At 38.1% G+C, this 15856-nt stretch overlaps 1 protein-coding gene across 1 annotated transcript in view; it reads right to left on the reverse strand.

Moving 5' to 3' along the window:
* The window catches only part of FAF1 (Fas associated factor 1), a 469659-nt gene that overhangs the window by 296363 nt on the left and 157440 nt on the right, over nucleotides 1–15856 (reverse strand). Inside the window, exon 4 of the mRNA XM_024739340.1 lies at nucleotides 4616–4824. Coding sequence (XP_024595108.1) covers nucleotides 4616–4824 — 209 coding nt within the window. The remainder of the gene's footprint in view (nucleotides 1–4615; nucleotides 4825–15856) is intronic.

A 15856-nucleotide genomic window follows, 5' to 3' on the forward strand; every position in this document is an offset into this window, starting at 1 on the left:
ATGATATCATTCATATGTGGAATCTAATTTAAAAAAAGAAAGAAAAGAAACAAATGAACTTATTTACAAAACAGAAATGGACTTACAGATGGCAAAAACAAACTTATGGTTACCAAAGGGGAAACATAGGGGGTTGGGAGGGATAAATCAGAAGCCTGGGATGAACACACACATACACTACTACATATAAGATAGATAACCAACAAGGACCTACTGTATAGCACAGGGAATTCTATTCAATATTCTGTGATAACCTATATGAGAAAAGGATCTAAAAAAGCATGAATATATGTACATGTATAACTGAATCAATATTCTGCGATAACCTATATGAGAAAAGAATCTAAAAAAGCATGAATATATGTACATGTATAACTGAATCACTTTGCTGTACACCTGAAACTTACACAACATTGTAAATCAACTATACTGCAATAAAATAAAACAACACACACACACCAAAAATAAGAATTGAAAGCAGTGTCTCAAGAGATACTTGCAATCTCACGTTCACTGTAGCATTATTCACAATAGCCAAGAGGTGGAAACAACCTAAATGTCCATCAACAGATGAACGGATAAAGAAAACGTGGTGTATACATACAATGGAATATTATTCAGCTTTTAAAAAGAAAGGAAATCCTGTAATATGCTACAGCATGGATGAGCCTTTCACTTATCATATGAAGTGAAATAAGCCAGAAAGACAAATGTTGCATGATTCCACTTATATAAGGTATTTAAAGTAGTCAAACTCATAGATGCAGAAAGCAGAATGATGACTGCCAGGGGGCTTGCAGGAGGGGAAAATGGGAAGTTGCTGTTCAGTGGATATAGAGTTTCACTTACTCAAGATGAAACAGTTCTAGAGATCCACTGTACAACAATGTACCCATAGTTAATAAAACTATACTGTATATATCTCATTTTTAAAATAAAAAGGAATGTATAGGGGAATATTTGGGGGCATGGGGATGGGCACAGGGAGAAGGGACTATACTAGGGGAGGAATCCAGGCAAAAAAAGAAACAAGTACAAAGGCCCTGAGCTAATAACCTATTCAAGGAACTGAAAGAGGTCCGTTACAACTCAGGCATGGTGAGTAAGAAGGAGAGTGATAATGGATGAAAACTAGAAATGCAGCAGGGTCTGGTCGAGCAGTACTTACAGGTCATGTTAAAAGATTTGAATTTTATCCCCAAAACAATGGAAAGTTTCTAAATGGTTTTAAGTAAGGGAATAACAATCTGATTCATGTTTGGGAATGATCACTCTTTTAACAGACTTGCTTTTCTCTGTAATGCAGCGGTCCCCAACCTTTTTGGCACTAGGGACTGGTTTCGTGGAAGACAGTTTTTCCACAGACGGGGTGGGGGGATGGTTTAGGGATGATTCAAGCACATTACATTTATTGTGTACTTTATTTCTATTATTATTACATTGTAATATATAATGAAATAATTATACAACTCACCATAATGCAGAATCAGTGGGAGCCCTGAGCTTGTTTTCCTGCAACTAGATGGTCCCATCTGGGGGTGATGGGAGACAGTGACACCCAAAGTGTGCTGCTTATGTCCAGTCTACTCCATAATCTCGTTTTGGCTGCTGTCACTGCAGAAAACCCTGCTTCACAAAGATAGGGTATTGGAAATGGAAGCAGCCTTTTCAGTGCTTTTTGTGGCAATCTCAGGATATTCCGCCTTAGCTTTCATCCAGAACATATGGAGATTTGAAGTTGTCTCAAACATACTTTTAAGGCTACCGTCATTTGTGATCTCAACCAGTTGATCCTCTTCTAGCACGGACAAAGTCGATTCACCTGGCTTATTCACAAATGGGTCACAGATCCATTCCTTCCCAGTTCAGTCTTCTGTGGTTGGGAAGTAATGCTCAAACTCTTTTGAAAGCTGAGATAGGTGATCACGCACCAGCTGGGAGAAAGAAGGCCCTGGCTCAGTCTCTTTCAAAATCTCTGCTAATGTTTGAAACATGTCAAAAATCCCAATGTTCACTTGTTGCCCCCATAATTCCAGTTTGGCTTTGAATGCAGCCACTTTATCTGCCGACTTGAACACAGTTGTCGTTCTCCCCTGAAGTGACAGATTGAGTTCGTTGAGCAGGTTAAATATGTCACACAAGTAAGCAAGTTTTGCGACCCATTCTGTGACACTGAAATGTGCTGCCAGTGGTGACCATTTTTCTAAAAGAAATCTCTGGAGTGGTTCTCATAACTCAAAAACTCTGGCCAGTGATCTACCTTTAGAAAGCCATCTCACTTCTGTGTGTAAGAGAAGACGTGTGTGCTCTGCATCCTCCTCCTCACAGAGCTGCGTGAACAGATGTGAGTTAAGGGCATGTACTTTAAATATGGCTGATAATTTTAATCACATCCTGCAAAACGCTCTTAAGTTCAGGTGACATTTTTCAGCTAGCCTGCATTTCTCTACGGATGATACAGGGCGTAGACTTACATCTGAGAAACGACCTCTTTGACCCGAGGTGAGAAACCAGAAAGCCGTCCAGTCATGGCAGCTGCTCCGTCCATGCATATACCAACACAAAATGACCCATTCAGTTTTCTTGATATGTAATAATTCAAAGACTTGAATAGTTCTGCAGCTGTAGTGTTGGCTGGCAACAAAAGTGCACATAACATACCCTCATGCACATCCTCCTGAAAAATATATCGCACAAAAACAAGCACTGTTGCCTTGTTGTCAACATCAGTAGACTCGTCAACCAGGGCTGCGTACCACGGTGACTCATTAATCCTCTAACAATTATGCCTCAATATCCTCTGCTATTTCATCAATTCATCTAGATATGGTGCTAGCTGAAAGAGGAACACGTGCCACCTTCTGAACTGCAGCCTCTCCTAAAAGTTCACACCAAATGTCCTGAGCAGCAGGCAGGATCAACTCTTCACCAATAGTAAAAGGCTTCTTAGCTTTAGCAATGCAGTTAGCCACTAAGAATGATGCTCTCAGTGCAGACACATTCGATGAAGTGGTGGCCTTCAATAATTACTTCTATTCTTGTGTTCACATTTTTTTCTTTTGAAAAACTCCAAAGGCTTGTCTTTAATGTAGGGTGCTTGGTCTCCATGTGGCAAAGCAGTTTTGAAGGCTTCACAGCTGCATTGGATAACCGGTTGCCACATATTATACAAAGCGGGGTTGGAGAATGTCAATCACCTGTTGCAATGAACCTGTAATTTAAGTAGGACTCTTGGTATTTTCTTTTAAATGCAGCTTTCTGTTGGCAGTCTTAGACTCTTCTGCTGTCTCATCATTGGGTCTTTCCCCCTTTTCAAAGAAGCTCTCCAGTGACGTTTGTTTTTTACTCATTTTGGCTAGGGTTAGCTTGTGGGCTTACCAAAACTTTTGAGACAAGTGCACAGAGTGGGAAAGAGGCGCGGATAGAAGTGGTAAATAAAATAATGGGCGGGCCACTCATGGACTAAAATAAGTGTCGGATTCCGACTTAAAGCCTGCCACCGGATGCAGCTAACAATGAAGTACATCAACTCACTTGCCACTATAAAGCCTTGCTTAATTTTCACTTGCCACTCACTGACAGGGTTTTGATATGAGTCTGCAAGCAACTGATTTATTACGGTCTCTGTGCAGTCAAACCTCTCTTCTAATGATAATCTGTATTTGGAGCTGCTCCCCAGTGCTAGCATCACTGCCTCAGCTCCACCTCAGATCATCAGGCATTAGATTCTCATAAGGAGTGCGCAACCTAGATCCCTCGCATGCGCCGTTCACAGTATGGTCTGTGCTCCTATGAGAATCTAATGCCACTGGTGATCTCACAGGAGGTGGAGCTCAGGAGGTAATGCAAGCGATGGGGAGCGGCTATAAATACAGGTGAAGCTTTGCTCGCTTGCCCGCCGCTCACCTCCTGCTGTGCATCTCAGTTCCTAACAGGCCACAGACTGGTACCTCAATTAATAAAATTAAATAAAATTAGGAAAGGATCTCCCCAAAAAGGAACAAAGGCAAAATTTCAGAAACATCTAAAATTTAGATATAAGGCAAAACCGTATTAAAATAGAAATTAATACAATTTCTAGTTCTGCAACAAACATGGATCAAATAATCTGAATCAAACATGAATTCAACATAGTTTCTCTACAGAATTTTGGTAAAGTTTGTCTGAAAATGGCAGGCATACACTATGAGTCTCCTTTGAGAGAACAGTACTACACCATTTATTTAGCTGGCAGGGAGAAGAAGTGATGGAAATGTCTTATTTCTGATTTCTCATTAATCATAGTATTAAAAATGAAGGAGCTCCAGCTATAAAGTCTGATATCAATATACTTAATAATTCTGGTATTTTTTTAAGCTCTGAGATGTTTGATTTGTATCTGCCCTAAAACAGCTTCATATATCATTCTGCATATGTGGAACAAAAAAAAAATTACTCTCAAACTTACCTCAATCTGAAGACAGTATTTAAAATTAGAACACAATAATCTGTATGAAACAATATCAATTTGTTTTTATTTCCTTCTTGTCAGCAGTCAACTCAAAACAAAAGAATATAAACTGAATGTTTACCTAATGAATTATTTGTGGAGGCTATATGGTAGGAAAAACCTTACCAACGGTACAGCTGTCTTCAAGTACCACATCAACATTTCTGTCTCTGTACTCAACCCTGAAGTCCAGCATCCGAGGTTGCCTTTCTACAATTTGCCTAGATGGCATTACAGGTCGAAATGCTGAAGAAGAGGGAGCAGGAGCAGGAGCTGGAGCTGGGTGACTTGCTGGATCAAATGCAGGTCCTGATATAGGCTCACCCCCATAGTCACTGAAATATTGACATAAAAGAAGGATTATCATCAACCAAATAACTACAGATTACCACTAAGGACCCACTCCATACAGTAAGTCCCATACATACAAACCTTCAAGTTGCGAACTTTCAAAGATGCGAAAGTATTATAAACCTATTACAGCACAATACTATATGGCCGATTGTGTTAGCTGGGTACCTAGGCTAACTTTGTTGAACTTACGAACAAACTGGACTTACGAAAGCACTCTCGAAACAGAACTCATTTGTATAGAGGGGACTTAACTGTACTTGGCTTGTGTTGTTCTTCATATCAAATTTACCTACCTGTGCCTCATGGACTAAGTAAGTTCTAATTCTTCCATAAAATCTCTCCCAATGACTGAAAGCCACATTACTCTCCCTCCCATCCTTGCCTTTCTATGTCTGTTAGCAGTATCACACATATCTCATTTAACTAGACTTTTGCCTTATGCTGTTATGATGCTGATAAAACATCATTTTAAACTCTGTGAATTACCAACAGTATCTTCTTAACCCACTCGCATTTACTTACCGAATCATTAATTGATTCATTAACTCTACTTTCCACAAAAACTATTCTGAAACTTAACCATCCTTAAACCTCCATTCTCCCTCTCACTCCTCAGTCTTAAAATATTTTTCCTACTTTGCAGAGAAAACAGATGCCATCAAGAAGAAATTCCCTTATCCTTCTAACATCAAATCCACAAACTAACCTGCATATGCACTCTCTTTCTCTAAATAGAGAAGACATCGTTCTATCTACGCATCTACTCATTAGCTTTACATTATGGATTATCCCTTTCCCTTCCATTATCTTCAACATCTCCTTCTCTTCTGGATTCTTCTCAGAAACATTTAAACATGGTTGAATCTCTCCCTTCTTAAAGAATAAAAATGAAATTGTGGCTCTGTCCACTTAATAGCTGTCTCATTTGTAAAACAGGAAAATTAAGTATATTTGTAAGGATTAGATCAAATAATGTGTATGAAAAGCTTAGCACAATGCCTAGTACTTAGTAAGATCCCAAACCTCAAACCCAGTATAGCCAAAGTTTAAATCATTAATGTTTCCCCAAGCCTGATTTTCCCATTTATTCCACATATTAGCTACCCAAGCTAGAAACCTCTGGCATTATCCTTGCCCTCTTTTTCTCTCTCAACTCCCACATCTAACTAGTCCTTTCAGTTTTACCTCCTAAATATCTTTTAGATAAGTCATCTACCTTTCCCCTCCGAAGCTGCCACCCTAGTCCAAGCCAGTCACCTCTTACACAGATTAAGGCAATAGCCTAACTAATCTCTCCATACATACCCTTACCCCCCTGCATTTCATCCCATACCACCGCTAGAGTGAAATTAAAGACAAATGTCTTCATATCATTTTCTTCTATACTCCCCTTTGCTCTTCATATAAATGGTCAAAGTGGCGTACAAGGCCCTATATGATCTGAATCCTATCTACCTTCCCATCTTCATCTTGTGCTATGCTATCTCCATCTCTCTATGCTAATAGCCAGAACAGCTTTTTGTTTTTTGTCTTACCTTGATCCTTCCTAGTTCATGAGGTAACATAAAAATTATTCCTTCTAAGAATATTCTTTCCTTCCCATCCCATCCCCAAATTCCATCTTTCTTCTAGCTAATTATATTTATCTTTCATATCTCAGATTAAGTATTTTTCAACTCAGAGCATGTTTTACTACCTCAGACTAGTTCTAACATCTCACTACTATCAATAATTATGAAGTTCACATTTGTGTTTTTAATGGCTGTATCATTTGCTGAGTTCAAGATTTTATACATAGAAGATATACAAATATTTGACAAACTAATGAGTAGAGAAATAATTATGAAGAATTTGGATTTTTTTTTCTCTGACTTAAGTTATCATATATATATTGTCACTGTTTTTCCCCCCTCAGTAGGAAAAGTAGGGAGGGAGGAAACATAAGAAATGCTCCCATTAAATATCATTATTGTGTAATTTTTCTCTACCACCAGAACTACAAGCTCAGTTCTAAAATATCTTTCTTCTCACCCTGAATTTAAAGAAAAATAATGTGTTGGGGGCCCGAATAGGAACAACAACAAAAATGACCAAAAACTTGCCAAGTTAAGCATTGCTTATACAATTAAGAAGGAGAGAAGGAGAGAAGGAGAGAATATTTATATTTACTTCACACTGTTGCTTTGATCAGTGTTTATCAAATTATAGATTACATAACTGACTGAGTTGTGGTAAGTCTTTTAAAGAACACAATCAGAATAAGATTAAGAATAGAAAAGGATAGGATAGAATAGGATAGAAATTATTAGTATATTTCACTAAATAGTTAGGACCAAGTATTATTTCATAAAACTTTTGATTCTGGGACATATTTGTAATATGTGTATTTTGGAATGCAAATATTTCTCACTGTAGGTCTTGTCAAAAAAGTTTGAAAGTGACTAGCTTAGATCTCACCAGAGTTCAGACACTCTAATCACTGATCCAAAGACAAAAACCTATCCATTCTCCCAGTTGTCAGAGTCAAGGAAAGTAATATGGGAAGGAAAACATGAGAACAGAGAAAATGTCCAAAGCAGGAAGAATGTCACTGTTTGGAAGCCAAAGTGAGCTTCTAGGCATCTATGAACAGAATCTGTGCAATAATACTTCACATATCTAAATGTTGTCACAACTTCTCAGAACCTAAGAAAAACAGCTAATTAGCAGTTTGGTCACTGACATTGTTTTCTTAACTCCAAATTCATCCTTCTATAGTCTATTCTGTAATGCAGGGGCTAGGATTCTGCAAAATTATATTTTTCCTTTGGCATATGGTTTCCTGATAGACCTTTGTCAAATAGAGGATACTAGGTAGAGATTAGTAGTTAGGAGGAGGGGAGGAAAGACTTCCTTCTTCCTGTTTGCATGCATTTCAATCAGCATCACCCTACAGCTTTCAGTCTCCTGCTTTTTTCAGCACTCTTATAACCAGCTTCTTGTCATTCCCTCTGAGATATCACTAATGGCTGAACAGTATACATTCCACAGAGGTCTGATCTTCAGCTTCAAAGAGCTCCTCTGAGTTTCAAAGTTCTGTTAATCCCTTTGTTCCCTAGACCTTCAAGCAGTAACTTCCTGAAGCAGTTATTGTATCTAGGTTACTTCAGTTTTACTTTTTTGCTCTTTTAGTCTTCCACACCTGTGTAACCAATCCTACATTAAATTCCCTCTGTTAAAAATACCCTAGTGTGGTTTCATTTTCTTGATAATGGAGGTGCCCCAGGAAACAAAGGATTCAGGAACTGGCTTGCTTATGGCCTTGACCTTCAATGCACTGCTGAACTCCTTGCCAATGGAAAATGGGATACTAGTGATCCAAGCCATGCACTGGCATAATGATTAATTATCATTATTGAAACAAGTGCCGAAGGGAACCAAATGACTATCTGACCTGACCATTATGGTGGTAATAATCACAAGGACTATGAGCAGGCTGCTTCTGACTCTAAAGGAGAGCTTACAGAATAAAATGACACACTTGGGGTTTTTAAATTTCAGTTCAATTCATAATAAGAAAGTTACAGAGTTTCTGAAGTGGCACTTTAAAAAGAGCTTCTTATTTCTTGTAACCACAGGTATGATCTTCCTAAGAATTGGACTCAAAATTTAATTTTGCAGCTTGCATATTTACAGTGAAAGTTGAATATACATACTTTCTAAGTCACTTTTGTGAAAGTTAAGGCACTGTTGTGGAAGGAGTGAGAACCTAAGATGTGAAATGGGGATACCCGAGCGGATTCAGGTGAATGTCGGAATCCTGAACCCCTGGAGTCTCTCTGAGTCTCTTCTGTAAGCAGAAACAGCTCCTCCTCCCATGACTGAGATTAGCTTCTTGCTTAAAAACTATGAATACTCTTATCTGAGACAGTTGCCTTGAAGGGGGATGTCTATTCTCAAAACCTACCTCCACCATTCCTTATTACCTATAAAATCAGATGTAGGCATGTTCCAAGAAAATAAGTACAATGTCTTAACTGAGAAAAGACAACTTATATCCAAAAGTAATTATAATATTTTGATAAATTATATCAGCAAAAACCTAGGGAATAGTTATAGAACTGAATTTTAAGTGAGTTTGACCAAAAGAGTTTGAATAGGGCCAAATATAATATATTTGCTTAAGCAGTTGTAAGTACTTCTAATAGTTTCCTTGTCAACTGAATGAAACTTGAATCCCAAAGGAGTCTACATTTAATGAGGAGGAAATGCCCAAACTTTCCTGGCAAAATGTAGAAGAAATCCGGATGCTTAGAAAAATATGAATGCTAAAGTGGATTAACCATGTACAACCTGAATATACTATACACATCCTCCTACTACATAATCCATGAGGTCCCAGAGAACACTGCACTAAAGCACTGAAAAATACATTAGTGAGGGAATCTACATCCTTGAAAAACTCTGTAGTGGCTGTCTTCTGTGGGTTGGGAATAACATGGGGAGATGACATCACTGAAAAAGACTCCCTAATAGGCATGATGAGATCCCAGAGTGCATAGGTCAAATGGCAGAGTTTAACAAGAAAAAGGAGGGAGCAATGATGTTACGGACAGCATGGACAAAATGTGGCAACCAGAAGATTTCAACCTGCAGAGACCTTTAGTAGTGCTTTATTGAACGTGGTACTTCTAAGAAACAAAATGAAAAGTCAGTTGACTAAAATATTACTTGATCTATAAACAACAGAAACCTAGATCTGGCAGCCTAGATCCTAACTTCCATAACTATAATGGAGGGTCACAGTCACTCCCAGTTGCCAAACACAAAGTTCTTGGTCCCCCAAAGACAATGCAACAGAGCCACATGTGTATTGTAAATTTTCCTCTAAGAATTCCCCTAAGAGACCTGTAGCCATTTACTAGGGATTTGTGTACTGAAAAAATGAAAATATCTAGATCTTTAGAGGATTACTAGATGCTAACTCCAATACTAATTCCTGGGGATACAAAAATGGAAGTTATGGTGGTAAATGAGGCTTTGGCCTAAATCCAATCATACAGTGTTCATTCAATCTATTCAACCTACCCTGTAGTTTTTTCCCCAGATCCCGATAGCTCATATTGACTTCCTAATTCATGGAATTAGGGTTATTATGTAGGAGGAGACAACAGGAAGCAACTAAACTTGCACAGACTTTTTCTTTCCTCTATTTTAATTTTCAAGCACCATGACAAGCGTTTTGCTTCCTCTCAGCAGGGTAAACAATATACCTTCACTATATTTTCCTGAAGATTATAACAACTCTCTTGCTCTTTGGCATAATAATCTAGCCTGGATAGATCTTGATAACCCAGGTATTCCACAAAACATTATAGTGATGACAACGTAGATTGGTCCTGAAGAGCAAAAGCAGCAAGTACTTGGATGCTTTGCTAAGATACATGCATGCTAGAGATTAGGAGATGCACACCACGAAAATGCAGAGGGCTTCACCTTGGTGAAGTTTTGGGGTCCAGGGGTCAGAAGCATATTATGGTACATGGCTGGCTGCTGCACCTTGTACTTCTCATCAGTGCATAAGAGATATCTAAGCTAACTGAGAAAGAAAAAAATTTGCACTGGGAAAGGAAAAAATGGTTATATATAATATGCTGGTACCAACCAAAAACAGACTGCTGAAACATTACAATCCCAATCAAAGATATCCCTGAAAGACAGTAGTGGAAGAAAAGCCTCCCAGTGGGGAGAACTTAAGGTTGTACCACAGGGTGACCACTTCATTTAGAAGGAGAAATAACCTGAGATACAAATCTACACTGAATCACGGGCAATAGTTAATGGGTTGCCCAGCTGATCAGAACTTGGAAAGAATAAAAAGAAAACTGGCTGACACAGAAGTCTGGGGAAGAGGACTGGAAATGGATCGTTTAGAATGAACACAAAATGTGAATATATGTCATGGGGTGACTGCTATCTACAAGCTATCCACTTAAAAAAAAAAAGGCTCTCAATATGGATAAGATGACATTGTTCTGTTGATGTCAGTTAGCTTATTCCCTTACTACCCCAGGACCGCTCAATGCATTAATGTACAATGTGGCCATGTCAGTAGGGACAGAGGTTAGGCATAGGCACAACAGCATCAACTTACCCTCACCAAGTCTGAATCTGGCTAAGGAAACTACTGAGTGCCTAAACTGCAAACAACAGAGACCAATATGGAGCCCTCAATACGGCCCCATTCCTCAGGGGTCTGGTAATGGATCATTTCTATAATGGAGGGGGCAGTGATCTGTTCTTACCTAAAAAGACAATTTTCTGAATATGAAATTGACTCACCTGACAGCAATGCTTCTGCCAGCACCACCATTCATGGATTTAGGGAATGCCTTATTGGTCTATGGCTTCCCACACAGCACTGGTTCTAACCAAGGAACTCATTTCACAGTAAGAGAAGTGCAGCACTGGTATCACTGGTGTACACCATTACCCAGAAGCAGCTAGCTTGACTGAATAGTGTAATGGTGAAGATAGTTATGCCACAGGTTGGGAGAGAATATCCTCAAAGCTTGGGACTCCACCTTAAAGGATGTGGTATATTCTTTATATCAATGACCAAAACACAGTGATATATCTCACATTGCCAGGAAAAAAAATGAGTATGGGAATTAAGTCGTGGTAAGAGTTCCCCTTATTATGCCTAATAACTTACCAAATTTTTGCTTCCTGCAACTTTGGGCTCTGATGGTTCAGAAATCACAGGATGTAATGTTTCCACAGTACTTCCACTGTATTAGAATTTGAGAATGCCACTTGGCCATTTTATACTCCTCATGCTACTGAATCAACTAGCAAAGGAGGAGGTACTAGCTGGTCTCGATTACCAAGGAAAAAAACCAGGTTGCTGCTATGCAATGGACTATTTTCTAGGGTATGTCCAAAATTAAGAGTTAATGGGGGGCTTCCCTGGTGGTGCAGTGGTTGAGAGTCCGCCTGCCGATGCAGGGGACATGGGTTTGTGCCCCGGTCCGGGAAGATCCCACATGCCGAGAAGATCCCACATGCCGCGGAGCGGCTGGGCCCGTGAACCATGGCCGCTGAGCCTGCGCGTCCGGAGCCCATGCTCCGCAATGGGAGAGGCCACAGCGGTGAGAGGCCCGCGTACCGCAAAAAAAAAAAAAAAAAAAAAGTAATGGGAAACTACAACCAATTTTTTAAAAAGGATAAGTCCACTGAGGATTCTAACTCTTCAAGAATGAATGTTTGAGATGTCCCACGAAGTAGAGAACCTTGACTATCTGAGGCACTGGCAGAGGGAATATAGAATAAATAGTGGAAGAAACTGGTAAATATCAACCATGGCTTTATGATCAGTAACAGAAACAAGGACAGTAACAGCACACGTGTACGCACACAGACACAGACAAGATTCTATTCTTACAGTTTACACACTGATCCTATCAACATTACCCTAGCAGTAACAACACCGTAACAATGACACCCACTTTGTTTCAGCATCAACCACTGAAGTTAGCTTCTATTTTCTTTCAATACTTCGAAAAAAGCCTCTGCATCCTGTCAGAAATACCAGTATCAGCTGAGCAGGACTTCTTTCTCATGTGTCTGGGGCCAAGTTCCTAAGGCCCTTCCTCTGAGCTCCAAAGTTCTGCTAACTTCAACCTCTCCCAAGCTCTTTCCTTTTTTCCTCCAGTACCAGGAGTAACCTTGTGCCCTTTGATGGTCAATAGAGGCCTCTTCTGGGCAGGTCTGCCCTAGAGCAGGCTTCCTGGAGTGGGTACCATGGATCTGCCCCATACAGTCCCGGCTCTGCCCACCCTTCTCAGCTTTAAGTCTCCTCCTGCCCTAGGCTCCCTTCCTCATCAACCAGCAGAACCCACCCCCATGTGGGCCTGATGGTCCAGTTGTTTCCTGCAGTCATTATTGCTCTTTCAACCTACTACATATCTGTGTAACTCATTCCCTATATGAAATCCCATCTTTTGTGAAAGAGGTGCTAGTGTGGTGCTTTTTTTCCCTTTACCAAACCCTAACTCTAGAGGATAGTTTAATATTTCTAATCAGAGCACACTCTTTGGTATGTTTCTTAGCCAGAAAGAGGATTTTTTTTAAAGCTATCTCTTGAAATTTTTCTTATTAGCTATAATTACTCTATTTCAAGATCAGCAAAAATAATGAATTTACATTAGTTTTTTTTACTAGCAATCAAAAAAAAAAAGAGAGAGAGAGAAAAGAGATTACCAGTTAATGAATGATCTTGTCAGTTGTGACTAATGTTCAGTGATATCCAAAGAGTGCAAAGGCATCCAAAACTATTAACTCAAAAAAAACTTTTTAAGATTTTTCATCTATGAAGACTACCATCCTATAATTTGACCTTCTCACTATTCTTTTTAAGTTAATAATTTAAAGGAAAGAAAAAAAAAAGACACTGGGTGGTAAGGCAAACTCTATGGAGAAATGTATTTTAGATCTAAACTTCAACTAAAGGAGCGTTTTTATCCTTGCTCAACTTTCCTCTACAAACCACACAGATTCTTGGAAGACAGTGAACAAAGCAAAGTAAACAGAAACCCTGCACTTGTTTATTTCAATTTTTAAAAGTCCATCCCATGGTAAAACCTCTAGGTGCAAAAAACATGTGTCTTAAAGATAAATTTGTCTCTAGAAAAAGATCAGATTTTTTAAACGGGTATCTGAAAAGACAATAAATAAAGACTAACTGGCCAAAATGGACATTTTCTAAATCAGAAAACCTCAGCACTTATATATTCTGAAAGCTATTATAATAATGCTCAAGATTTGAAAACAAACCTGTCTTCGCTAGGTTTCCTCAATGAATTAAACAATAGACAAATATACAGTATATCTGTCTGGATCACAAAATAAATGAGTTGATAAATACCACCCACTTAGTCAATGAGTAAAATTACACTATTAATTCATAAAATTTTTATAAAACATAGCATCTACTCTCTACTAATACAAGTAATTCATTAGTGCTCCTTTCTAACAACAGCTTTCTCCAAAAATAATTTTTTAAAAGGCTCTGGACAATATCCTGAATAAATAAAATATTACAACAAGATGTAGTAAATATACATGTACATACTTGATGTTTGTTTATGACTAAATGAATGGTTTAGATTATGACTGCATATTTTTACACTTTATAAATATGCTATATTAGCAATGTATTGTCTAGTGAAATAAGCCTTCGAAGATGAGACGGAAGACTTGCTTACTGACTCATCAACATCATGCTGTATCATCTGAGCCAAGTCACTTCATGCCTTGTTCTCTCTACCTGTAAAATGCCTTTACTTGCTTATTACAAATAATAACTGTTAAAACAAAGCTGTGGAAGAGATGTTACATACGCATATTAAATTTCAACTTCTTTACCCAAAGGAAAAAATCTTAAAAGTTGTGACATGCCTGGGTTACTGACCTTGAAGAGGACAGAGTGATATAAAAGAAAGAGCATGGTTTTTAAAATGAGAAAATCCAGACTTCACCAACTACTATATTTGTGGCCTTCAGTGAATCTATAAATTCTCTAATCTTGAATTTCCTCATCTATGAAATATGAGCATTTATTTCTTAAGGGTTTTAATGGGCATTAATAAAGAAAACTATATCAAATACCTAGCACAGTGCCTTAAGTATTTTAAAAAGTTAGTTTCTTTGCCTTGAACTTATGGGCATGTTAAAAAAACAAATTCCCACTTTTGAATTCACATAAACATCTGATTTCAAGAAAAGCTATAAAGTGCAGAGATTAGGTTCTTCTCCCTCCAAAAATAATTCATATTAAAAAAAAAACACCTCTTTTTGGTAGCTCTTTTCTCTGCTAAGGTATAAACTGACAAATTAAGAGTTAGCTGTTTTCACATACTATAATCAACTTACCACAAATATCAAACACACAAAACAAAGATCCTTTTAAACTGCCTACATATACCATTCCTAGCATTGTGTCTTCCACTTTCAGTGTTAAATCTATGAGAAAGTACAAAGAGCCCTCTTTCCTTTCCTCTGGTCAGTAGACATACAAGAGTAATTTTCAGTTCTGTCAAATCCACAGTGATTTCAAAACTAAAGAACAAAGTTAGGAAGGAAAAAGTTGAAAACTATTACTTTCTTTTGTGGACATATGATTCATTCCTTTAACAAGCAAACAAAACAAACAAAAACCCACTCTGATGAAAGTTAAACCCCAAATATCATAGTAACCTTATTAGAAATCAATTCCGTACTGCATCTCTAGCTATAAAATATATTAACCAGAAAGTATCTTCTGTGACAGGAGAAATGGGATGTTTCCAGGGATGAGGGAATTTCTACAGTTCACCCATAGCAAATACTATTAATTGTAAGATATATCCAATTATGTACTCAGAACGTAGCAGCTGAATCCACAAGGGTTTAGCAAGCAAAAATTTTGGCACAAAAAGTGGAATAACATTTACTCAAGAATAAAACTGGAGCCATATTTAGCAGTCTAAAACCTTCTAAACCAAGGAAAAAAATAATCTTGAAGGAAGTTTCTGTAATCATCTGGTTTGCTTTCTAGACAAGGGCTTCAATAGGATTGAATGTTTCTGAACCAAAAAAAAAAAAGAAACCCGAACAAACCAACACAGAAAAATTATTTGGTACAGACTCTGGAAATCAGCCACATTTACTCTGGATGAAATTCTGGCAGTTTTCAAAAAAGAAAAAGTGGAGAACAGGTCTGTTTATCATTGCTTTCACCTAAAAACCATTAATCACTAAGGGTGGTATAGGTACCAAAGAGAATTTTTCTTCCTTTCTAAATATACACTGTTTCCTATACAGTACAGCACATTTTGCAGTTCATGGTAAATTTTTTGATGTTTTTGCAACAGCACTTTTCGTCCTTTCCAAAACAACCTCATTCGTAGTCTGCTGTTTCTGTTTGCCTCATCTGCACTTAGCAGATCATGCTTCAGTGACTTAGAAATCCCAGCCACCAAAATTCCAACCAAA

Source organism: Neophocaena asiaeorientalis, unplaced genomic scaffold, assembly GCF_003031525.2.
Source record: "Neophocaena asiaeorientalis asiaeorientalis breed wild unplaced genomic scaffold, Neophocaena_asiaeorientalis_V1.1 scaffold138, whole genome shotgun sequence".
NCBI classification, from domain to species: domain Eukaryota; kingdom Metazoa; phylum Chordata; class Mammalia; order Artiodactyla; family Phocoenidae; genus Neophocaena; species Neophocaena asiaeorientalis.